The following is a 27,661-nucleotide window of genomic DNA, read 5'->3' as shown; positions in this document are numbered from 1 at the left end:
CCAGGTTAAAGTCCAACAGGTTTGTTTGGTAGCACAAACTTTTGTACTGTCACTCCTTCAGGTGAGTGAGGAGTTGTATTCACAAACAGGGGATACACAAACAGTGACCACGACACCACAGAACCCTGCCGCAGCAATGTCTCCAAGACATGCCAGATCATCGACACGGATTCCGTCATCTCACGTGAGAACACTATCCAGCAGGTACACAGTACGTATTCTTGCGACTTGGCCAATATTGTCTACCTAATAGGCTGCCGGAAAGGATGTCCTGAGGCATGGCTCACTGGGGACTCATGCAGATGCAAATGACAACGGATAAATAAACATTGCTCAAAATCACGAGGCAGGAGTATTCCCTTCCAATCGGCATTCAGCCTCTGATCTTCGGGTAAGCTTTCTCCATGGCAGCTTTCACGACACACAACGCAGAATCGCTGAGCAGAAACTGATAGCCACATTCCGCACACATGAGGACGGCCTTAACCGGGATCTTGAGTTGATGTCACACTATCTGTAACCCCCATGACTTGCCTGGTTTGCAAAATCTCACTAACTGCTTGGCTAGAGACAATCCACACCTCATTAACCTGTGCTTAACCCTCTCTCCACTCTCATTGCACCTTTAAGACTTGATTACCGTAAGATTTGCATTCCAACCATTATCTTGTAAATTGAGTTTGTGTCTATATGTGTCTTGATGGTGAACATAACTTCTCACTCACCTGAAGGAGGTGTGACACTCCAAAAGCTTGTGCTACCAAATAAACCTGTTCTTGTGAGACTCCTTGCTGTTAGGATCTCCCACACAAATCACAACACGGACCAGAATGTTCTGGCCGTTCACATTGACGGGATCGTCTGGCCCCGCTGACATCGCACCCCTGCTACAGATTCCCCTTTGGTAAGGGGTGCATTCATTAGGAAGCCCCATTGACAAAAGAGCCATCTTCAGTGTAATAAAAAACATAACCTACCCTGATGCCAATCTCCAAAACATTTAGCGAATTTATGGACTTGGTTAAAAGCCATTATGACCTAAAACTTTCCATAATACTCCAGCAATGCCACTTTAACATGGTATGGCAAACTCCTGGGCAATCTATCACTGAGTTTCTGACCAGGTTGTGAAAATTGGCAGAGCACTGTGAATTGGTGTCAGCCCTGAACAACATGTTGTGAGATTGACTGATCTGTGCAATTAACAATGTGACAGACCAAAAAAAATTGGTAGAACCCAGTTTGGATGTAAAGTAGGCCACTGACATTGTTCCACCATTGGGAAAATGCAGAAAAAGGAACTCAGGAACGACAGGAGACCTTAAGACCATAAGATATAGGAGCATTCGGCCCATCAAATCAGATCCACCATTTAATCATGGCTGATACAATTCTCATTCCCATTCTCCTGCCTTCTCACCGTAACCCTTGATCCCTCATATTAATCAAGAACCTATCTATCTCTGTCTTAAAGACACTGTGACCTCGCTTCCATAGCCCTCTGTGGCAATGAGTTACACAGATTTACCATCCTCCGATTGAAGACATTCCTCCTCAACTCAGTTTTAACACGGCATCCCTTTACTTGGAGTTGCCCTTGAGTTTGAGTCTCTCCCACTAGTGGAAACATTCTCTCCATGTCCATTCTATGTAGGCCTCTCAGTTTTCTGTAAATTTCAATTAGATTCCCCCTCATCCTTCTAAACTCTATCGAGTATAGACCCAGATGACTCAACAACTCCTCGTATCACAAACCCTTTATTCCTGGGATCAGCTTTTGACATCAGTTGGCAGTGTTTTCCGAATTGGTTGTGGTGGTGGTTGGAAGAGAGAGAGAGAGAAGGCTCATGCAACATCCATCCCTGAGTTGAGAGTGATGGAATTGGCAAAATATCTCAGAATCCTTTCCAGACAGTCAAGGAAGATCAGGGAAAGCTTCAGACTTTTAAGGAGCATACTCCAGAAGGTTGCATACGGCAAATTATTGCACATGCTGCAGAAGACAACAACCGAGGCTAAGATATAGAGACAGTCAAAATGAATGCTATTTTGAAAAGACCAAGGCCAGTACTGCAATGTATCTTGCAAGGAGGCCCACAGGTAGGAACAGGGGCAAAGCGATTAAATCGCAAATCCACAACAAAGGTTGCCCCATAATGGTGGACTTGCTAGTAAATAACCACTAATTAAAAATAATAATGGATACAGGGGCTGCAGTCTCTGGTATTGAGGAGCAGAATTCAGGCTGGTATCCAGCCCCTGAACTTAGAAAACAAGGCCAGGCTGGCTATCTACACAAAGAAACCATTGTAGATGAAGGATACCATGTCAATCCTAGTGACATACAGGCAGCAGTCAACGAGACTTCCACTCATCATTGTATGAAGAAATTGTACATGGGAGAGATTGGCTCCAACACATCAGACTGAACAGACTGGAGATCTTCAGGCTGGGCGCAGGGGAACTGTAGAAAGACATAAATAAGTACCAAGAAGGGCTTGGAAAAATAAGGGGAGCCAAAGTGCAGGTCTATGTCGACCCCGATGCTACAGCTAATCTTTAAGCTAAACCAGTTCCATATTCCCATTCAGAAAAAGTACAGTTGGAACTCAAATGCCTGAAAAAGCTGGGCATAATAAGATCCCTACAGTTCATGACGTGGGCTGCATCTGTTGTTCCTGCCCATAAGCCGGATAAGTTGGTCCAACTTTGTGGAAACTAAAAGCCACAAAGTCAATAGGATTTCTAAACTTGACAGATACCCCACATCCCAGATTGAAGACACGTTTGACAGGTTAACTGAAGACCAAACTCATGTTGAGTATGAGCCACGAGTATTTCCAACTAGAATTGGATGAGCCTTCCCGAAAGTACATGACAATAAACACACACAAAAGCCAATACCAGTACACTCGCCTGCCCTTTGGGGTCTCATCTGCACGCGTCACTTTTCATCAGGTCATGGACAACATACTTCATACCTCAGGTAGCGGCGATGTCTTAGTCACAGGAACTTCAGAATTTGAACACCTAATAAACCTGGAAGAGATCTTAGTGATTTTTGGAGGTCAGACTATGCCTGAAAAGGGAAATGTGTATTCCAAGCAAATGCTGTAATCTATTTGGACTATCAGGTGGATGGGATGGGCCTTCACCAACTCCAAGAAGCCCCACAGAACCGAAATCCTTCCTGGGGTTAGTGAATTATTACGGGAAGTTTATTCTTAATTTAGCTTCTTTGCTAGTCTCCTTTCATGTCCTACTACAGAAACATCAAACAGCTGGAAGTTTTCAACAGAGTTAAACATCAATTTTTGTCCTCTGGTTTACTGGCCCATTTTGGCACCAAAGAGGACCTTAACTTGTCATACAGGGTTGAGGCAGTACCTGCACATCACTGGAGAGATGGAACAGAGAAGCCAATTGCATACGTATCCTGGATTCTCTCGGATGCTGCGCAGAGGTATCTCAAATCAAGAAAGCGGGATTGACAGTTGTCTTTGACATTAAAAAATTTCATTAATATGTCTATGGTAGACACATCATCATAGTAACTGATTATAAGCCATTGTTGGGACTTTTTAAAGAAGGCAAGGCAATATCCTTGCATTGCCTCCGCCCGGATAGGACTTTGGGCTTTGTTACTGATGGCTTATGAATATTTCATATAGCACCGCCCTGAAACCCGGGTAGCTAACACCAATGCGTTGAGTTGTCTGCTGTTGCCCAGGAGTCCAGCTTCTCCACTAAGTGTATAAGAGGTTGTGACGATCCTTATTTTTTTGATCACCTTCCTGGTGTCTATAAGGCAAATCAAGGACTGGACACAATGCTGAGTGCTGACTAAATTAAAAAACATAATATTACATGGGGGTTCAGAGGGCTATTCTTAGATGAAATGAAACATTACTGGACAAAGAGAGAGAAGATCAGTGTTGAGGATGGCATCATCCTCTGGGGTTCCCACACAGTTGTCCCTTGCTCAGGACGACATCCGATACTTATGGAATTACACCATAGCCACACTGGGATTGAGGATGAAAATGCTAGCCAGGAGCTACGTATGGTGGCCTACCCTGGACACAGACATTAGTGACTTGGTTAGACACTGCAAGTCATGCTGTCAAGAGAATCAATGTCCCCACCCCCCGCCTCCCTACATCCATGGGAGTAGCCTGATAGGCCCTGTTGTGAGTGCATGTGGACTTTGCCCCACGTTCTTAATTATGATCAATGTGCCCTCTATATGGTTGGAGATACATCATATGAGCTCCACCACTTCCCATGCTACCATTCAGAAACTACAACAAAGTTTCTGCACACACGGGATATCTGAAGTCCTGGTCTCGCACCATGTCACTGCCTTTACTAGCATCGAGTTTCAGACCTTCATGCTTTTCAATGGCATCAAATACATTAGAACAGGACCCTGTCACTCGTCATCGAATGGGTTGGCTGAACGGATGGTGCAGATCTTTAAGTCTGACACAAGAAGCAACCTGAAGTGTCCCTAGAGACCAAACTGGCACAATTTTTATTCGACCATAGGATTACCCCTCACACAACAACAGGAATTTCTCCAGCGGAATTATTTATGGGGCAGGGCCTTCGGACAAGATTAAGTTTACTTTTCCCAAGCCTGGCAGGGAGGGTGGAGTCCCAGCTAGAGACTCTGAAAGAGAACTATGATTCGGCAAGGACGGAAAGAACATTCAAAACCAGTGAGGAACTTTGGGGACAGTTTCAGTTGGACCCCCAATATCATAACAGAGAAAACAGGGCCCAGTGAATATGGCCCCTGCACTGGGGCCTTAAATAGTTAGGAAACACCTTCATCATCTCAAGAGTGCCAGTACAGGCCTTATTACCAGCCATAGGAACGACCACTGCCAATATTGAACCACAATGGGAAGTTGACCCCATGCCTGCCTGTCCGGGTGATAAGGACAAGAATTCCGAGATGGAAGTGCAAGAGACTGCAAGCCCTACTGAAGCGAGGCCTCAAGAAAAACCAGTGTTGGTGATTTTATCGTGCTCCCTTTGGAAATGAAGGTCTCCAACCTATTTAACACTCCCTGATCTGGTCCTGCCTCCAGTCGACCTCAGGTCAATCTTTAAGTGGAGGAAAAGGCCCACTGAGGCCGGAGCTCAAGGAAAGAAATAAACTTAAAAAGGGGAGCGATGTTATGACCTCTCAATAGATTGCCCAGTGGGCCTGATAGGAAACAACTCCCCTATTAGATAAATGGAGGCTCATCTAATAGAGAAGGAACAGTGGAGACTTCATGACTGGTTGGTTCCACTCAGGCTGGCAGTCAAAAGGTTCAGGTCTGACCTGCACCCTGTAGCTGCCGAACGACATTTCAAACACACTGTAAATAAAGGGTTGTAAGTAAATAGTGATAGAAGACTGGCCTCAATAAGATTGTTACATATTGCTTAAATACTTTGGTTTTTGAACAGCCCAGAGTTGTGGTTTTATGGAGTCTGGTACTCATTTCATGATTCTGACATGCCCTCTGCCTTCAAGTGTAGACTGCTTTGTGGCTCCTAATCAGCCCCCCCTCACTCTGCCTCTCTTACTTTCCCTCATTACTTCATATTTCTCCTCTGAAATTCCTATATTCATGTTGATTCTCAATTTTATTTTCAACCTGATGTTTATCATACACATCTTTTTTCTGCTTCGTCTTATTTGAAAATTCTTTTGTCATTCAGAGTCATAGTCATAGAGGTTTACAGTATAGAAACAGGCCCTTCAGCCCAACTTGTCCATGCCACCCAGTTTTTAACCATTAAGCTATCCTAATTGCCTGCATTTGGCCCATATCCCTCTATACCAATGTTACCCACGTAACTGTCTGAATGCTTCTTAAAAGACAAACTTGAACACACCTCTACTACTACCTCTGGCAGCTCATTCCAGACACTCACCACCCTCTGTGAAAAAATTGCCCCTCTGGGCCCTTTTATATCTCTCCCCTCTCACCTGAAAACTATGCCGTCTAGTTTTAGATTCCCCTATCTTTGGGAAAAGATATTGACTATCTACCTTATCTATGCCCCTCACTATTTTACAGACCTCTACAAGGTCACACCTAAGCCTCCTATGCTCCAGGGAAACATGTCCCAGTCTATCCAGTTTCTCCTTATAACTCAAACCATCAAGTCCCAGTAGCATCCTATTTAAATATTTTCTACACTCTAGTTTAATAAAATCCTTTCTCTAGTTGGGTCACCAGAACTGAATGCTGGATTTCAAGTGTGGTCTTACCAACGTATTGTACAACTTCAACAGGACATTCCAACCCCTATATTCAATGTTCTGACCAATTAAATCAAGCATGAAGAAAACCTTCTTCACCACTCTGTCCACCTGTGATTCCATTTTCAAGGAGCTATGAACCTGTATGCCGAGATCTTTGTTCTATAACTCTCCCCAAAACCCTTCCATTAACTGAATAAGTCCTGGCCTGGTTCAACCAACCAAAATACATTACCTCACATTTATCTAAATTAAACTCCATCTGCCATTCATCAGCCAACTGGCCCAATCGATCAAGAGCCTGTTGCAATCCTAAATAACCTTCTTCACTCTGAACTATGCCACCAATCTTGGTGTCATCTGCAAAGTTACCAACCATGCCTCCTAAATTCTCATCCAAATCATTAATATAAATAACAAATAACAAAACCGACCCCTGTGGTACACCTCTGGGTGACAGGCCTCCAGTCTGAAAAACAACCTTCTACAACCACCCTATCTTCTGTCATCAAACCAATTTTGTATCCAATTGGCTAACTCATCCTGGATCCCAGGAGATTTAACTTATGCGACAACCTACCATGTGGTACCCTGTCACAGGCCTTGCTAAAGTCCATGTAGACCACGTCAATTGCACTTCTCTCATCTACCCTTCTTGAACAAAGGCACAACATTTGCCACCCTTAAATCTTCAGGCACCTTACTTGTGGCTGTCGATGATTCAAATATCTCTGCTAGGGGACTGCAATTTCCTCCCTAGCCTCCCACAAAGTCCTGGGATACACTTCATCAGGTGCTGGGGATTTATCTACCTTCATGCGCTTTCTGAGTTCCAGTACTTCTTCCTCTGTAATATGTACATAGAACATAGAACACTACAGCACAAACAGGCCCTTCGGCCCACGAGTTGCGCCGATCACATCAACACCTACCAATCTATAGACCTATCTATAACCCCCAATCCCATAAAACCCCATATACTCATCCAGAAGTCTTTTAAAAGACTCCAGCGAGTTCGCCTCCACCACCACTGACGGCAGCCGATTCCATTCACTCACCACCCTCTGAGTGAAAAACTTACCTCTAACATCACTTCTGTACTTTCCTCCCCGCACCTTAAATCTGTGTCCTCTCGTAGCGACCATTTCAACCCGGGGAAATAGCCTCTGAGAATCCACCCTATCTATTCCTCTCAACATTTTATAAACTTCTATCAGGTCGCCTCTCAACCTTCGTCTCTCCAGGGAAAAGAGACCCAGCTCCCTCAACCTAACTTCATAAGGCATGCCTCCCAGTCCAGGCAACATCCTTGTAAATCTCCTCTGTACCCTTTCAATAGCTTCTACGTCTTTCCTATAGTGAGGCGACCAGAACTGCGCACAGTACTCCAAATGAGGCCTGACAAGGGTCTTATAAAGTTGCAGCATTACCTCCCGACTCCTAAACTCAATCCCTCGATTAATGAAGGCCAGTACACCATACGCCTTCTTGACCACCTCTTCCACCTGCGAGGCCGATTTAAGAGTCCTGTGGACCCGGACCCCAAGATCCTTCTGCTCTTCAACACTACTAAGACTCCTGCCCTTGATAGTGTACTCGTTCATCCCATTGGTTCTGCCAAAATGGACGACTACGCATTTATCCGCGTTGAAGTCCATCTGCCACTTCTCCGCCCAGTCCTGCATCCTATTTATGTCCTGCTGCAACTTTTGACATCCTTCCAGACCATCCACAACACCACCGACCTTCGTGTCATCAGCGAACTTACTTACCCATCCCTCCACTTCCTCATCCAGGTCATTTATGAAAATGACAAACAGCAAGGGTCCTAGAACAGATCCCTGGGGCACTCCACTGGTGACTGACCTCCATTCAGAAAAAGACCCATCCACAACCACTCTCTGCCTTCTGCAGGCAAGCCAGTTCTGGATCCACAAGGCCAAAGGCCCTTGGATCCCATGCCCTCTCACCTTCTCAAGAAGGTGGGGGACCTTATCAAACGCCTTGCTGAAGTCCATGTACACCACGTCCACGGCACTTCCTTCGTCAATGTGTTCAGTCACATTATCGAAGAACTCAACTAGGCTTGTAAGGCACGACCTGCCCTTGACAAATCCATGCTGACTATTCCTGATCATGTCAAACCTCTCCAAATGCTCGTAAATCTTGTCCCTCAGAAGCCTCTCCATCAGCTTACCAACCACTGAGGTCAGACTCACCGGTCGGTAATTTCCCAGGCTCTCTCTGTTCCCTTTCTTGAAAATAGGGACTACATCCACAATCCTCCAATCTTCTGGAACCTCTCCCGTCTCCATTGACGACGCAAAGATCATCGCCAGGGGCTCTGCAATCACTTCCCTCGCCTCCCACAGTATCCTGGGGTATATCCCATCTGGTCCCGGCGACTTATCTATCTTGATAGAATTCAAAAGTTCTAACACATCCTCCACCTTAATATCCACAAACTCAATCTTTTCCATCTGCTGCAAATCCTTAGCAAAATCTCCCAGATCAGCTTCCACCGTGAATACTGAGGCAAAGTACTCATTAAGCACCTCTGTACACACCTCAAGATATCACTTTTTATTTCCCCAAGTTCCCTAACATCCATGCCTTTCTCAACAGTAAATGCTAATGAGAAATATTCATTTAGGGTATCTTGTGCATCTGCACATAGATGAATTTGTTGATCCTCAAGATTCTCTCCCTCGTTACTCTTTTGCCCTTTATGTATTTGTAGGAGCTCTTTGGATTCTTCTTTGCCTTATTCGCCAAAGAAATCTTGTATCCCCTTTTTGCCCTCCTGATTTCTTTCTTAATTACTCTGACACCTTCTATACCCTTCAAGGGATTCACTTGATCCCAGCTGCCTATGCATGTTATATGCCTCCTTATTCTTTTTGACCAGGACCTCAATATCCTGAGTCATTCAAGGTTCCCTACTTCTACCAGCTTTGCCATTCACCCTGTGAGTAATGTGCTTACCCTGAACCCTGATTGACCCACACATGAAAGCCTCCCACTTACCAGGCATCCCTTTATCTACCAAAAGATTCCCTCAAATTAATTGTTGAAAATTCATGTCTAATACCATCTAATAGTAATGTCCCATTAGTAAGATGCAGCATAGGTTCATGAAGGGAAAGTCATGTTTGGCTAACTTGGTGGAATTCTTTGAGAACATTACATTTGCAGTTGACAATGGGGAACCTGTGGATGTGGTATATCTGGATTTTCAGAAGGCATCTGACAAGGTGTTGCACCAAAGACTGCTAAATTAGATAAAGGTGCATAGTGTTACGGGTAATGTATTATCACGGATTGAGGACTGGTTAACTAACAAAAAGCAAAGAGTAGGGGTAAATGGGTGTTTTTCTGGTTGGTAACTAGTAATCAGTAACTAGTGGTGTGCGTCAGGGATCAGTGGTGGGACCGCAGTTGTTTACGATTTACATAGATGATTTGGAGTTGGGGACCAAGCATATTGTGTCAAAATTTGCAAATGACACTAAGATGAGTGGCACAGCAAAGTGTGCAGAGGATACTGAAAGTCTGCAAAGGGACATAGGTAGTCTAAATGAGTGAGCAAGGGTCTGGCAGATGGAGTACAATGTTGGTAAATTGAGGTCATCCATTTTGGTAGGAATAACAGCAAAATGGATTGTTATTTAAATGGTAAAAAATTGCAGCATGCTGCTGTGCAGAGGGACCTGTGAGTCCTTGTGCAGGAATCTCAAGGAATTGGTTTGCAGGTGCAGCAGGTAATTAAGGCGGCAAATGGAATTTTGTTCTTCACTGCTAAAGGGCTAGAGTTTAAAAACAGTGAGGTTATGATGCTGGAGAGGCCACACCTGGAGTACTGTGTACAGTTTTGGTCTCCTTACTTGACAAAGGATATACTGGCACTGGAGGGGGTGCAGAGGAGATTCACTAAGTTGATTCCAGAGTTGAGAGGGTTGGCTTATGAGGATGGACTGAGTAGACTGTTATACTCATTGGAATTCAGAAGAATGAAGGGAGATCTTATAGAAATATGTAAGAGTATGAAGGGAATAGATAAGACAGAAGCAGGGAAGTTGTTTCCATTGGCGGGTGAAACTAGATCTAGAGGACATAGCCTCAAAATAAGGGGAAGCAGATTTAGGATTGAGCTGAGGAGGAACTTCTTCACATAAAAGCTTGTGAATCTGTGGAATTCCCTGCCCAGTGAAGTGGTTGAGGCTACCTCATTGAATGTTTTTAAGGCAAAGATAGATAATTTTTGAACAGTAAAGGAATTGAGGATTATGATGAGTGAGCGGGTAAGTGGAATTGAGTCCATGAAAAGATCAGCTATGATCTTATTGAATGGCAGAGCAGGCTTGAGGGGCCAGATGGCCTATTCCTACTCCTAGTTCTTATGTTCTTATGTAAATTGGCTTTACCCCAATTTAGAATTTTAACTTTTGGACCAGAGTGCTCACTCTCTATAACTGTCTTAAAACTAATGGAATTATGGTCACTGGTCCCAAAGTGATCCCTCGCTAACACATCTGTCACTTGCTCTGGCTTTACTTCTTCTACCTTTTTCTTTGGTGGTAATGTATCCCAATTATACCCAAACTATTCATTTTTAATAACAGCCCATTTTTCCATTAGAGTCTTACTTACCTGTCTTTGTTTCCAATTTTCCGGAGCCACATTTGTTCTCAGGCCACTGAGATTGACATCTCCAAATTAAATACTTATACTTTGAATTGCTCCTTGTCCATGTGAACCCTAATGTTATGATCGTTGCTTCCTTAATATCACCCTATTGACCATTTAACCACATGAGCCACCTCATTTGCCAGAACCAAATCCAGCAATGCCCCCTTCCTGGCTGGGCCACGGACTAACTGAAAAAGAAAATGCCCCCGAAAACATTTCAGAACGTCTCTTCTTGGCATTTTACACTATAATTATCCTAATATAGACTGTAATGGTGAAAGTCCCCCAATATCCGTACTCAAAGACAGCATCTGGCTTTGCTTTGATTCCCCAATGGTCACATAGTCTATGGGGGCACTTCACCTAAGCTCACTGAATGAATGGCACTTTGGCAAACTATCTTTTGACACTGGAACTGTATCATAACAGAGATCAGCGCTGCCACCGTAGTGCAGTAGGGGAAAGAACGGAAGAGAAAACATTGGAAATAATTCTTAAAAAAAAAAGAACCATCTACAGTGCACAATTTCAAAGTAACTGCTGGATTAAAATGGCTCTATCTTTGCACTCCATACACCCAATTCATTAATATTCACATTACATGGAGGAACAAATACCATTCAAATACGTAATTCACAATCAGATACACAAAACAAAAAATTCTCAAATAGAATATCAACCTGCACCCTCCAGAACAGATCACACAGCACAAAATGATAGAGGTCTGGAAGCATGCTACATTTTGACTGCGAAGAATTCAAAGAATTAAAAGGGAAAGTAGGTGGATTTTTTAAAACTAAAATAAACTGTAATTCAAATAGAGTCAAGTGGTTGTACAACCAGGGATAGCAGATAAAAGGGATAAGAGATTCTGTTATAAATAGGTGTATTTTGGTTCAAGTGTTTCATACGTGGCTTTAAGTACTGATACTAATATACCTCTCTGTGTCTGTCTCTGTCCCTGGATTTCTCACGGACCCAGTCTATCGTATTGAAATCTTCATATGTCCCCAAACCAGGAATTGGTTCATCAAGAAAATCCATTATCTTGCTTGCACCATTCATCCCTGCTCCGTTATAGTTTGTATATGCTGTACGAAAGAAAAAACAAAATATATCCCAATAAATATTAGCACAAGAAACTCATAGTTTATGAAAAAGGAAAGGGTCTGTACTTCACAGCCAGAGCGTGCCATTAGAGTGCTCCAATGCTCTGGCGTGGTCACTGTGCTGAGTAACAAGCATACATTAATCTGCACTACTACAGATAGACAATGAGTGCATATACAGATACTGGTAAAACATTTGGGTTGGAGAGGGAAGATAAAGAACACACTTCACAAATGTACAGTAAAACAAGCAAATGAACCAGGCAAAATTAACTGAATTCCAGTAAGTTGGTTGCTATGATACACATCGTAAATTATAGATGGATGAAAAACCAGAGGAGAGAAACCGGTCACTGAACAAAATAAGAATGCCTATAATTTAATAAAGTGCCAACAGATGAAAAACATTCTGCAAGTTTAGATTTCTTTGATATCTTAAATGACAGGTCCCTTAGATTAGTTCCCATTTATTAAGTGCATGGGGTGGAGGGGCGAGTTCAATGAAAATAGTCTAAGGATACATGCTTTAATTGTGACCACAGAATTCATATCCCACCTGAAGAATTATTATAACAAGCATGGGATCTAATTTGATTTGTCACATGCATCAATATACAGTGAAAAGTATTGTTTCCTACAGACAAGAGCATACCATACATGGAGAAGGAGAGTGCAGAATATAATGTTACAGTCAGGGAAAGATCAAAGATCTCAGCATATCCATTTTAGATTTTGGACATTCGCCATACAAATATAATAAAGAATTTAACCTCTTCTGCCCACACAAATTTGTCTGTAAAAGTTTAGTGTGGAACCAGAAGGGTTGGATATAGGATTGGTGCCCAAAAAAATGTTAACCTTAGCAACTCAAAGCCAATCAGGCTACTGTCATTTGGTAGGAAAATCACTAGGAAACATTACCACGGACAAACTATTCATCACTTGAAGCAGCACAGGCTATTGAGGAACAGCTAACATGGACTTGTTAAAAGCAAATCATGTCTGATTCATCTGTGAGTTCCACAGAAATGGCAGATACACATCAATTTTGATGAAAGATATTAATATTTAACATTTCAGATTGATAAAAGTGTTCTCTCTCCATAGATGCTGCCTGGTTTGCAAAGTGTTATCAACAATTTGTGTTTTTGCTTTACAAAACACTGATTATGTCTCAGCTGAAATATTGTGTTAAATTCTGACATCATACTTTAGGAATGATGTCAAGAGCACAAGAAATAGGAACAGTAGACCAAATGGCCTGTCAAACCTGTTCTGTCATTCAACACGATCACGGTTGATCTTGGGCTTCAGCTCCACTTTTCCACGAGCTCCTCATATCCCTCGACTCTCTGAAAATCCAATCTTAAATGTATTCCTTAATGGAACATTCACAACCATCTGGGGTAGAGGGTTCCAAAGATTCACATCCCTCTGGATGAAATAATTTTTCCTAATCTCAGTCTTGAATGATCAGTCCCTTATCCTATGCCCCCATGTTTTAGATTTCCTGACCAGCAGAAACAATTTCTCAGCATCTACACTATCTAGCCCTTTCATAATCTTCTACATTTCAATGCCTTTCATTCTTCTAAAATCCAGAGAACATAAGCCCAACTTACTCAGCCTTTCATCCCAGGGCGTCCCCCTCATCAAAATGACAATTTGGTAAAGCTTTGCTGTACTGTCACCAACGTAAGTATATCCTTCCTTCAATATGGAGACCAAACAGCACAAAGTATTCCAAATGCGGTCTCACAAAAACCCTGTACACCTGCATGTCCTGCAACAAAGGCTAACATGCCTTTTGCCTTCCCAATCTCTTGTTGTACCTGCATCCTAATTTTCTGCTTTCCAAGCACTCTCAAATGTCTTAACATAAACATTTTCAGTTTTCAGGCCTCTAAAGTTACTAGGGAGGGTACAGAGGAAACTTACCTGAAATGATAGCAGAGGTGAGTGGGTTTAGTTATGTGAAGGAATTGCAAAAGCTGGATTGTTCTCGTTGGACAGAGAAGGTTAAGGGGGCCCTTACAGAGGTATGCAAAAGAGTGATTTTCGTTGAGCAAGTTGGAAGAAATTATTTCCTCTGGGTTGGGTGATCACAGGTTTTCAATTTAAAATAATTAGCAAAAGAACTAAGAGGAACATGAAGTGCAACCAGATTCCATTGTAACTTTCAAAAGGCAATTGGACATGTAATTGTAGAGGTTTGCAAGATTATGGGGGAAAATGTGGCATTTGGGACTAAATTGCACATGTCTTTCAATGACAGGATAACTACTTCTGTACAGCAAGGTTCTGTGAATCTATAACCATATCTGCAGAATTTACAGACAGATATTCAATTAATTTTCTAACAAGACAATGGCTACTTGAGATTTGTCACTCGATACTCCCTGCGTCAGGGAGTATCAAGTGATTCTGTCAAATGCTCTACATATTCCTGCTCCCTTACTCCAATTCAGAATATCTTTATATACAAGATAAAAGTATATTTTTCACGGAGCCCATGAGTAGCTTTAGACTTACACTGTGAGACAGTAAATCATGATTAGACAGCACCAAACATAAAAAAAAGTTTGTTGGTGCAAAAGGCAGAAGAGTTAGTGGGAGTAGGAGACTTGAAGATGAGTCATGAAAACACAGTTGAGAAACACAAAGTGGAGAAAGAGCATGTAGGACAGTATATCTGGAACTTAGAAGAGATGAGATAAGCTCATAACCAGTGTGGTATTGTATTGATAACACACAAAGGCAAGCTGACTTGCACTACATGGTTAGGAGGCGGCTAGGGGTGAACCTGAACTTAGTAAGAAGTCTGACAACACCAGGTTTAAGTCCAACCGATTTATTTGATAGTAAACTCACAAGCTTTCAAGGTTAAACTTTTCGTTAGGTGAATGGAGAGTTCTTCATTCACCTGACAAAGAGTTTAACCTCGAAAGCTTGTGAGTTTACTATCAAATAAATCGGTTGGATTTAAAGCTGGTGTTGTCAGACTTCTTACTGAGTTTACCCGAGTCCAACGCCAGCATCTCCACATCATGAACCTGAACTGCCAGACATGGGTTAAGTAAGCGGAACAATACGAGAAGCGCTGAAATTCAATCCCCACCATAAATAGAAGTTAACCGTGAACTGAAAGATCAAGATACACTTGAGCATAAAACTGAAGGTGCATATCCTTTGAACGATTTGATGTAGGATTCATTGCTGTATACAACTTTAACCTTTCACAGTAGCTTCACTGCAGTTAATGGAAGCCTACGTGTGCCACTAGTAAATAAAGTTAAACTTAATATATTCTCTAGAAGGCTAGACTGGCATTACTGGAGTATTTTGCTCAGCATGGATTAGAAATTTCTACATAGTACCACAAGCATCAGCTGTAGGAGAGCCAGAGCCAGCAGTACATAGATTTTGGACTGTGTGCAAGAACTTAAAAAGTTCACACTGAACGATATACGATGTCTCATGAAAAAGGAAAATTAGTTTGAGCAGCATGTCACAATGGCAATGAGCCAAACAGCTAAGAGCAGAAACGATATTTTTAAAACTTTTGAAAAGGGTGTTTTTTTAAAAAAAACTTTAATATACTTCAGGTATGTTATAACAATGTCAATCATTCAACTCTTACTACATCATGAAGGCATGGTGTTTCTGAAGCTAGAATTAATGCCATCTGAGTTTTTCAGTAAGCAGCTTAACTTCATTATGCAACTTTTGAGTTGCTAAGCTTTGTATGTACTTAATTTTTGGTTCTCAAGTCAAATTTCTAAATGTTACGCATTCAATTACCTCAGTTTCTCAGTAAGGAGCCTTAGTTGCAGGGAGTATGGATTGAACAATTATTTACTCTCTAATTTGGGTTTTAAGCAACACTCCCTAATGGGAGAACAGGATTGCAGTAATACATTCTAGAATTTTTCTTGTAAACAGTAATCAAAAAACATTAAGCAGAAGAGACATGAAGATATTTATGTGTACATGTACAGTAAGTGGAAAGATATTGGTAGAGGTAGAATGCAAAAAAATGTTTTCCATTCAAAATATTGGATTACGGTTAAATCAATGTGGTGTAAAATTATTGATTGCACTGTTTATAATAAGGATCAATAAAATTCTAGTAACATATTGCCACACAATGTTACATCATTTTAACGGTTTTGGACTTCAGGTTGTAATCTGCACATTCTGGCACAATAATATTTATGTTATAAGCACTTAAAGGTTAGAAAATAGCTACTTTTATGACCAAGTTAATTGGAGATGCAGTATGATTCATAAAAGCATTTATATTTCATAACCACCAGCCTCAGATGAGACACTTCACAGAGCTGAAAGCTTTACACCAAAAGGTTCCTTAGATTGAAATCTATAAAAGCAAAGCATATTGAATGCATTATAAATGTTTGATTTGTAGTATTTGTTTGGCATCCAGCCAGAGTTTTAACTGAGCCCTCTAAACAGTGGGGTTACTGAAACTCTTATAACTTAACACATCTCATTCTGCTTTAAAATAAGCATGGCTTCAAATATAGTGCAATTTACAAACAAGACTGTTTCAAAAATATATTCCCATGTGCAAATTATATAATCTTCAGCAACAACTGGAAACATTATTGCAGAACATTGCATATATAGAGCAGAAATTAAAACACGGGCAGTCTGAGAGTTTCCTTTAGTATGTACACATGGAAAACTCACCAGGGACTGAAGAGTTTGAGCATACAAAATGGATACATGTTGTGTGTGTGCTATGCATTACAAACATGGAAATTACAACGTAATCATAACTGAAAATTATTAGCATTTCTCCTGATTAATACTCCTGGGTACAAATGCTATCAATTTCAGTCAGACAGGGAGAATTCCTCCATCGCACTCAAACTATCTTTTTAAAAAATATACAGTGAAGTTTGCTTTTGTTTAAAAATGTATATATTTTACAACGCATTACTCAACTGAATAGTTGCTAATTAGGCCAAACAACAACAAATTGCATTTCCAACAACATGACAAAACCGGAGCAAAACAAAATCTGACACCTAGTCACAGAGATAAAAAAACTCACATTGATAAAAGCACCTTTAGTGTAATGAAATATCCCATTGCAGGAGCATTATAAAGCAGACATTGACACCGATTCACATAAGGTATTAGATCAGGTGACTAAAAGCTTGTCGAAGAGGTAGATTTTAAGGCATTTCTTAATGGAGGAAACTACATAGAAAGGTAGAAAAGGGGTATGGGACTGTCTGGGACCTAGGCAAATGAAGGCACTCCCACCAGCAGTGAAACAGTTGAAATTAGGGATGCACAAGAAGCCTGAATTAGAGGAGTGCAATTATCTCAATGGTTGTGGGGCTAGAGGAGATTATATTATTAGGACAGGTGGCCAAAACCTTGGTTTTAAGGAGCATCTTAAAAGGATGAGAGAGCAGAGTAGAGATTTAGGAAGGGAATTCCAGAACCTACAGCCTAAGCTGTTGAAGGCATGCCTTGCCTGGTAGAGTAATTCATATCAGAGATGCTCAAGTATCTGGAATTAGTGATGCATTAAAATCTGAAGAGTTTGCGAGGCTGGAGGAGATTATAGTGAGAGGGAGAGGTGGAGCTGTGGCTATATTCAAAACAAAGTTTTAAAATTAACACATTGCTGGTAGCCAATCTACGTCAGGCAGCACAGGGCAGTGAACAGGACTGATGCAAGTTAGGATAAGGACAGAAGAGTTTTGGGCAATTTCAAGCTTAAGGAGGGCAGAAAATGTGATCTAGCCATAGATCATTAGAATAGTTAAATCTAGAGCTAACAAAGGCAAAGATGAGGGTTTCAGAAGATGGGTTGAGACAAGGTTGGAGAAGCACAATTTTAAGAAAGTGGAAGTAATTATTTGATGATGGATGGGGTATGAGGTTGGAAACATCTCGGTGGGGAAGGTTTGTGCAGCTGGGGGCCATGTCAGAGTTCATGATGGGATGGGGAAGGGCATATCAGGAGTCATGAAGGGCAATCTATGTTGGGGAGGCATGGGGAAACAGATCACCAATGGGGGTAGGAGGCTTGGTCCTGATGTCCGTGGGTGTAAGGAGGGGGTCCTCCAGGGCACTAAGAGATGGGGCGCCCTTCCAAAATGATGCTAGAGCCCTTTGCAGCTGGGTTCACTGGTGTGATTAGGCTTCCCCCGTCTCTCCCAAAAAAATGGTGCACAACTCACCACTCTCCCAAAAAAAAATGACCAAGTGTAGGCAATTGCAGTCTGAACTGTGCCTGACAGATGGGCACGGATCACTCCAGTTTTCTTGCTATTATAATGCTTAGATTTTTGGGGGGAAAATTCCAGCCAACGTTTCAACTCTGGGTGACTTTTCATCGGAGCTAGAGACATTGGAAATAAGATGAGATTAATATAGTTGTGGGTAGGGGGGTGGAGCAGCAGGGGCTAGATACAAGGTCTGCTAGGACTATGGTACATAGCCCCAGCAGCATGAAGGCGAGAGAGATTTACAAGAATGTGATGGACAAAAAAAAACAAAGGGAGTATGAGTGGTGATGATCATGGCTAAAAAGGGTGTTGATAGTGGCACGTTCAGAGATCAGAATGGTAAGCAGATGGTAAGAAAAGGACAACCTGGAACAGGTAACAGGTGGTCCAAGTGGAGTTGGTGGTGGTGGTAGTGGTGTTTGTGGGGTGGGGGTAGTGAAGTACGGGGAAAATATGGAAATCAGGATTAAAAAAAAATGGAAAAATTAATCAAAAAGGAAGAAATGAAAATAAGTTGATAGAAATAAAAAGAATAGGGTGAAGGTAGAGGAGAGAGTTGATTGTCAAGTTATTAAACTCAATGTTACATCCAGAAGGCTGTAAAGTGCCTAACTGGAAGGTGAGGTGTTATTCCTCCAGTTTGCATTGAGGTTTGCTAGAACATCGCAGAAGACCAAGGACAGACATGTGGACATGAAAGCAGGATGGTGGGTTGAAAAGACAAACAACAGGAAGGTCTGACTTCTGCTTATGGATGGACAAAAGGTGCTCTGGAAAGAGGTCACCCAGTCTGTGTTTGGTCTCTCAATTGTAGACTAAGCCTCATTGGGAGCAGCAAATACAATAGACCAGATTGAACGAGGTACATATGAAATGCTTCTTCACCCAAAAATTGCATTTAGGCCCTTTGATGGTGAGCAAGGAGGAGGTAAAGAGGCAGGTGTTGCACCTTCTGCAATTGCAGGGAAAGTTCAGTGGGAAGGGGGTGAGGTATTAGGTGCGATGAAAGAGTGGACCAGGATATCTGGAGGGAATGGACTCCTTGGACTGCTGACAGGGGAGTATTTGGTGGTGGCATCATGCTGGAGTTGGCAGAAATGGCAGCGGATGATTCTTCAAATATGGAGGCTGGTGGGAAGAAAGTTGAGGACAAGGGGTCCCTATCCTCGTTCTGGGAGGGAGGGAAAGGGTGAGAGCATAGGCATAGGTCATGGGTCAGGCATGGTTGAGAACTGTGTAGCCACAGTGGGTGGAAAATTACGATTAAGGAAGATATGTCAGCAGCGCTATTTTGTAAAGTGGTGTCATTGGAACTGATGCGACAGAGGCGAAGGAGCTAAGAGAATGGGATGGAGTCCTTACAGTGTGCGGGGTGTGCAGAGCTGTTGTCAAGATAGCTGTGGGAGTCGGTGGGTTTTTAAGTGGACAGTCTATCACCAGAGGTGGAAACAGAGCGGTTAAGGAAGGGAAAGGAGGTGGACCACATGAAGGATCTGATAGAGGGGTACAAATTGGAAGCAAAATTGATAAAAACTTTCCAGATGCGAACATGAAGCTACACCTAAACAGTTGTTGATGTACCAATAACAAATTTGTGGGAGGGGACTGGAGTAGGACCAGAACATAAATCTCATCCCATTTCCAGTTCTCTTTAGCTCCGACAAAGAGTCATCCAGACTTGATATTTACAGTTAGCTTGATTAGGCTCAATGGTCTGTTTTATCTCTTCACGAATGGTATATAATCCAGATATGCTGCATGAGTCTGAAAACGGTAACTTGTTTATGCATATGGTATTATTATTTGTACAACACTAATGAAGCAGGCTTTTACAATTATATTTTGGCTTGACAGCATTTGGTGACTATTGGGATGCTTAGAAAGGATGGTATTACATCAGTTCCATTCACCAATAGCTGAGTTGCACATGATATGATCTCAGTTAATGTTATAATTGGACAGGAAGATCCCAGAGTAGAACCTGGCTCAAAACTATTACTTTTATTTACAAAATATGGAGGAACAGAGTCAGAGGACTTTTAACAACGAGAAAAAACGTTTACATTGAAAGTTGATTCTAGAGAACTCATTTACTCCCCCTTAACTGAACAATTACATATAAATTTTAAGTTGTGTACAGTTTACAAAATAATTTTAAATTACAATGGTCTCGTTAACATAAAAGTCCATTTTAAACACACAGATTAGCTGTGGTCAAATACACACACTCTACTTTAAACCCATGTTAGTGTCTGCATATTTCTCCTCAAATCCCCCAGATGATTGTCAGTTGAGAATTTCCAAACTCCACTCCCAAAACACATACTTTAAAATCTTCTCTCATAATAATACTTTCAAAAGGACAAAGTATAGCACAGGAACAGGCCCTTCAGCCCTGCAAGTCTCCGCCAATCCCAATGCCATAACTAGAAAAAAAAACCTTCTGCCCTTACATGGTGCGTATCCCTCTATTTCCTCCCTATTCATGTGCCCATCCAGATGCCCCTTAAAATGTTGCTAATGCATCTGCTCCACCACATCCTCTGGCAGCACATTCCAGGCACCCACCACTTTCCGCATGTAAAACTTCCCCAGCACATCTCCCTTAAACTTTCCCCCTTTCACCTTGAACCTGTGGCCCTTTGTAGTAGACGCTTCCATCCTCGGAAAAAGCCTCTGACTATCCATGCTGTCTATGCCTCTCACAATTTTGTAGACCTCTATCAGGTCTCCCCTCAGCCTCCATCTTTCATGTGAAAACAATCCTACTTTATTCAACCTCTGCTTGCAGCCAACACCCGAGACCAGGCAACATCCTGGTGAACCTTCTTTGCACTCTCTCCAAAGCTTCCACATCTTCTGACAGTGTGGTGACCAGAACTGTACACATGCAATACTCCAAATACAGCAAAATCAAGGTTTTATATAGCTTCAATACGATTTCCCAACTCCTGTACTCAATGCCCTGGCTGACGAAAGCAAGCCACATGCCTTCTTTACCACTTTAGCCACCTGTGTTGTCTCTTTTAGGGAACTGTGGATCTACACGCCCAGATTCCTCTATATGTTAATGTTCCTAAGGGTTCTGCCATTTACAATATAATTCAAAGCTAAATTTGATCGTAAAAATGCATTGCCTCGCATTTTCCAGATTAAACTTGGCCATTTCTGTGCACAAGTCTCCAATTCATCTGTTCTGTTGTATCCTCCGAAAATTTTCAGAACTATCAGCTACTCCACCAATCTTTGTGCCATCTGCAAATTTACAAATCCCTTAGTGGTTTGCATTCTGAAATCCAGGTTTTCTAAAAGCTTTTGAACAAAGCTTCTGCTCCACTTTTAACAGCAAAGCCCAGGATTTTACACTAACCCCTTTTAGGATTTTTTTTTATTGACTACTGTACAAACTATTTACAATTGTTTCAACTCTTAATTCTCAAATTCTTATTCAAGTGGTATTGGGTGTTTGATTTCCGTCTTAAGTCTGCTGTCGCACTTTAAATCTGGTTATTGCAATTGTCTCTTTGAACTCAGAATATTTTGTTTGTTCTTCCTTCAATTCTTCTGAATTGGTCTCTGTTCTTTTAACTCCAATTGTCTTAGACATGCTTTCTGTCCCAATTCCATAGTTATTTGAACAGTAACTGGTACTCTAGGAAGTTGGCCTGTTTGCAACTCCGATTCTTTCTTTCTTCTGGCAGAATTGAGAGATGTTCACTCCCCAGTATCCTGTCTTCAACTGCAATACATCAAGCTAAAACTGAACCTTAACCTTAGAAATATTGCTCCAGTTGCTAATCAATGCCCACATATCACTGGTGGTCTATTTATTCTTCACGCCATAACCCTCTCTAAGCATAATGGAATCACCGGTGGCGTTGACCATCTCCAATATGTTCAGAAACAGAAACGTTATATTAAACACACTTAAAATTATACTTTATTTTTAATGTCTACCAATACAAATATAAACCTCTTAAGCCTACCTTTGGTTTCCTAACACAAAACCTTTTAAAGATGCTTTCATCTACCATCATTTAGGGCGGAATTCTCCTATCCCACCCGCCACAGGAATCATAGCAGACGGTTGGGGGGGGGGGGGGGGGGGGGGGGGGCGGCACCATGCAAACATCCGTTGACCTTGGGTGGGATTTGCCAGTTTTGGTGCAAGTGCAGCTGAAAAATCCCACTCTTAGTGCCTACATTTAAACACAAAAAGACCATCAGGAGGAAAACAGAAGTTTGGGAGGGGAGGGATGGGAGAAAGCAAGGAGAAAGATAGGTAGGCAGAGACAGAAGTAGAGGAAATGGAATTGAGAAAGTGCAACAAATCACAGAGCAGGAATTCAAAAGTGACGTTTAATGACGACAAAGGCATTTGTTATCAACTTTGATTGGCCTGTGCTCCTTTAGCCTCAAGAGTTTGAAAATGTACTATAACCTGACTTAAACTGTCTTTTTGGTTTATAATTTTCCATTTAAAGAGACTTGTGCAGGAACATGTTACAAAAGTGACTTATTCTGTTACAGTAAACCAGTGATTTCTGCTGACTCCCATATGCAATCATATTTGCCCAATTACTAAACTGCTGGGGGCGACGGCACGTGCCTGTAATCCAGCGACTTGGAGGCTGAGGCTATCGGATTGCTTGAGATAAGGAGTTCTGGGGCTGCTGCAGACTATGTTAATCAGGTGTCCTCACTAAGCTGTGCATCAATATGGCGTCCCCGGAGGAATCTGGGACCACTAGGTCATGTGAAGAGGGGTGAATCGGCCCAGGTCAGGTAATGGAGCAGGCCAAAGCCCTTGTGCCCATCAGTAGTCGGATCGCGCCTGTGAATAGATATTGCAGTGCAGCCTGGTTGACACAGCGAAACATAGCCCAATTGCTAAACGATGGCTAACGGATCAAGATACAAGTTTTAAAAGATTGGTTAAGATGGTCACACAAACAATGGAAAGTTTGTTTGTGCCACAAGGAGACAGTAACCACTCCGAATCAGGAAACAGAAAATCAATTGGCATGAATTTTTCACTAGCTTGTTTGGAGATTATTAAACATGGTCATGAGTTTTTTGGACGCATCAGATTCTCAGCTAACTGTAAAAAAAAACATGACTTCACTCCAGTGTAAACCTTCTCTACACACATACAAACATATTTTGGTTGGTGAGGAGGAAATATTGCAAGATTGACACGGTGTTGTTCACAATCTCAGGGCATCCTTCAAATGTTTTAGTCAATTAAGTGATTTTGAAAAGTGGTTACTATTACAATGTGAGGAACGGGGAGATTCTTTTCTGCCCTCTCTACCCATAGATGCAAAGAATAATTGCACCGTCCAGATTAAATAGTTCAGCACAGGTTTGCAATCAAATTGGAATCCTTTAGTCTGCCTCCACCCATCAGCAGCATTAATGTATTTTTTTTGATGAAAACCAGGCATTGATTCCATCTTGAACCCTTTTTTTCTTTCATAAGTTTCATACATCCAAGAGAGTAAAATCAGTACTGCTATACTGTACTATTAAATAGTAGGAAGCAAGTGAGATTGCAGTTTGCAGAGACCGCAATGTGGACAGAAATACTAAATGTAGCTAGTTGTTCCACAAAATGATTGGGAGGAGATTAAAAAAAACAAGTAGTAATCATTTTTCGCTATGCTCATGGAAATCAAAAGAACAGACTGTTGAATTACTATTGGTGAAATAATTTGAGAGGTTATGTTGGGAGAGCAGGTGCCAAGAAGAAGGAGATGCATAACAAAACACTTTAACCCCCGAAATGAAAAAAATCAAAAACAAAAATGTAATTGTTTTATATGGCCAAAAGGAACTACGTTTTTAGAAAATGTGACAGAGAGTAAGATTTGTTCAAGGTTGCTCCCACTTGCAAAAAAAACAGTAAAAATGGAAGACACAAGAAAAGATCCTTTTAATTCTTTATGGAATAAAGTTTTAAATTACAACATCACAGATACACAGCAATTAGCACACATTTGCTGCCGGCCATGAATATTAAAATGCCCTCAAAGTAGATCCTGAGACTGACCAATAATAGACTTAATTTATTCTGAGACAATCACCAAGTGATCATTTGTAGACTCTTGTATTGATCCTCTTTGTTTTACATGCTGCTGTAATATATAGCTTCGTTCCAAGCACGGACTTAATAATTTCTACTAAAATCAAGGAAATAAAATGCTAGCCTTGGGCCAATGGTCTGTAAACCAGATAAGATTACTGTAAACATCTGTCCATCCAAAAAAGCTTTTTGCTTGTAAACAAATCAGAGAGTCAGTACAGGAAGGTTCAAAAAGATTGCTTTGATACATTAGAATTCCAGTATATTACTAGCTGTTTTGGTATTGATTTATCAGCAGCACAAGGTTGATTTTTGTCCTTACCCAATTCCCCCTCAGGCACTCCTTACCTCCACATATGCTTTACTCTTCTGCAGTATGGTTTAATAGGTTCAGGAAAGAGCAGCAGACACGTACAGCCCACAGACTTCATTAACATCAGCAAGTATTTCAACTGAATCTGCCCAGTTGTAAATGTCAGCTGCCGAAAAGCAGCTTTCATTTGATTGACTGGCATCACCTGCACAGCTCAGCTTCCGCTGCCTGTGAAGTCATCGTCAAAGAGGCCATGTGATCTAACCCTTGGATTAATATTGGGACAAAGGCACTTTTTTTCCTCCTTCCTTCTCCATTCAGATTTTGAACACAACTTGGTGGAGAAAATGTGATAGTGCAGACTCAAATCACTGGGGAATATTACAGGAAGCAACAACATTTGGAACCTACTCAGGCATTTCAAACACATCTTAAACGCATATTATACAGTGAAAAAACATTTTTACTAAATTTCTTTAGGAACTCCTTTGTGTTTTTAGTTTCATGCCTTTTGACACATAGTGCCATCCGTCCTTTCTTAATTACGGATAGGAAGATGAACAATACCTTTCAGCTATTCCTATTCTACACAGTAATGGATTCCATGGTACAACTGCTGGACTTTGCTGGTGAATGGAGTACACAGATCAACACTGGTTAAAAATTAAATTCAGAATCACCAAATGAGACAAACCTCTGCTCCAATGAAGATAGGAGCAGTAACCTCCGATTTTCACAAGTCATCCTCAAGCTGCTCTCCTGTGTCCCCAAGTGGTGACCCATAAAAATGCATGTTTTGTTTTCGCCTTTAGACAAGCCATCCACACTCCTTGATGGAGAATGTCTGGCTGACTCCTAGGCCTTTGTTAATTGTCACAGCAATCAGAAACTCTGTGTGCTGAGACTGCTCAGCAGCAACAACTTATTGAAGAATCTGTCTAGCCATCACTGTAACTTCCAATGACACAGCGCAGTTTAGGTGACAATCTCATTGAGTGGTATTTAACAGAGGCATGGCAGTTTTGTCTGCCAACTGGAGAAGGCTAAATCCCCAAATCACCTCTGAGGAAATATCCACCATATTAAGTGCCATTCAGGTATTTAGCTGGTCATCCCTGATATCAAATACCACAGGATGGAAGTCCCAACTGCTGAGAGCCCTAGGCCAATAAGAAGTTGGCAGCTCTAGCTAATGGCAGTGCCTGCAGGGAAGTGATGGTTTCTGCTGATATAACATCCACCCTAGGCCAATTCCAGGCCACAGGTTTGAGAGTTAGGGATGGGGGAGGGGCGGGAAGAGGTTGGCAGGCTGTCCCATCCCAATGCTGTCCCTTGATCAGCTCCAGAATGCCCTCCAAAGGATGCCCCTCTCCCGCCCTTGGGAGCCTGAAAGTAATCCTGTGGTGGGACTTCTTCCTGCCTAATTTAATGCCCCCCCCCCCCTATTACCAAACCCCTCTGTGGGAGAGGGCATTAAATTCTACCCATTGTGGGAGGAAATCCTGAGCATTAACGCAAGAAGCAAAATACTACAGATGTTGGAAATCACTAATAACTGCAGAAGATACAAAAACATTCAGTAGGCCAGACTTTTTAGTAGAGATAAATGAAAAATACTGCGAATGCTGCCAATCTGGAAAAAAAAGAGAAAACACTGGATAGGCTCAGCTTTCTACTGAGTTTATCAGCAGGAGGGGGTGTACCACAGGTTGAGGAGGAACTCACAGTTGGAACCAGGGAGGCGAGCACAGCAGCTGCATTTATAATCTAGTCTGACCTTGCAGTATGCACGTTCCTTCAGTTGGGAATAAAACATTTATTGTTAAAGCAACTGAGTTGCCCTCGATCTATATTACAATGGCAACAAGGCAAAATATCCAAGTTATCAAGATTACAGTGTTCAGCTAGAAGGCGAGGAGATCGAGTGGTAAAGGTAACAAGAAGTAAGGTACGCTCATTTAGCAATGCTTATGATAGGAAAGATTGAGCCATTTGACCTCGAGGTAAATGACTGGGGACAATCCACAGAAAGGCTGCAATATTTCTTTGTTGCAAATGAAATATCCCCAGAAGTTGGTAGGAAGATCATTTTGCTCGGTCTATGGTCCACAGATTGCAGTTTAGTGAGAATATTAATAATCGCCAGATGCTCCAGGCACAAAGTCTTTTGATTTGATTGTGGAGCTGGTCAAATATCATTTCAACCACTGTCCCTTGATTATGATTCTGAGATAAAAATTTCAAATGGCAATCTGTGAGCCATGGGAGATAAGTCTTGCCATGAAGGCTGAGATTAGGGGCTGGCAGAACACTGCATATTCAATGTAAAGTAAACAGAAGTGTTAAAGGGTGGAATGATCTGTGGCATTAACAGCTTAATTATTAAGGTGTGGGCAGAAAACCTTTTTTCTGCCCAAAAAGGTTACTGGCAGAGACTAAAATCACTTTTGAAAAGCTGTGGAACTGGCCCAGGTGACTGAATGCACACAGAGACTGCACGGCAGCAACAACTTATTAGCTTCACTACGGGATTTGCCTAGCCATCACTGTAACTTCCAATGACACAGCGCAGCTTAGGTGGTAATCTCATTGCCTCTGTTAAATGCCACTCAATGGCGGTTTTGTCTGCCAACTGGAGAAGGCTAAATCCCCAAATTGCCTCTTTAAGGACATGTCCACCATATTAAGTGCCATTCAGGTATTTAACTGGCCACCCCTGATATCAACTGCTGAAAGCCCCATGCCAATAAGAGGCTGACAGCTTTAGCTAATGGCAGTGCCTAATGGCAGAGGTGATGGTTTCTGCTGATATAACATCCACCTGGCTAATTCCAGGCCACAGATTAGTGAGTTAGTGAGAGGGGAGGGGGAGAAAGAGGTTAGCAGGCTTGGTGGGCTTTCCCATCATCAGCTCCACAATGCCTTCCAACA

The 27,661-nt window shown here is 41.8% G+C and overlaps 1 protein-coding gene across 8 annotated transcripts in view; it reads right to left on the bottom strand.

The window, feature by feature from the left end:
• The window catches only part of clcn5b (chloride channel, voltage-sensitive 5b), a 138,612-nt gene that overhangs the window by 50,418 nt on the left and 60,533 nt on the right, over positions 1 to 27,661 (bottom strand). For 7 of the 8 annotated variants that reach the window (XM_080187578.1, XM_080187576.1, XM_080187574.1 and 4 more), the window contains one exon: positions 11,894 to 12,045. In XM_080187578.1, coding sequence (XP_080043704.1) covers positions 11,894 to 12,045 — 152 coding nt within the window. Of the gene's footprint in view, positions 1 to 11,893; positions 12,046 to 24,765; positions 24,884 to 27,661 lie in introns of those variants that run through there. The other variant, XM_080187581.1, reaches the window with a different exon arrangement.

Source organism: Carcharhinus amblyrhynchos, chromosome 4 (genome assembly GCF_965287045.1).
Source record: "Carcharhinus amblyrhynchos chromosome 4, sCarAmb.v2.hapA, whole genome shotgun sequence".
NCBI lineage: Eukaryota > Metazoa > Chordata > Chondrichthyes > Carcharhiniformes > Carcharhinidae > Carcharhinus > Carcharhinus amblyrhynchos.
This window is presented reverse-complemented; position numbering and strand designations above follow the sequence as displayed.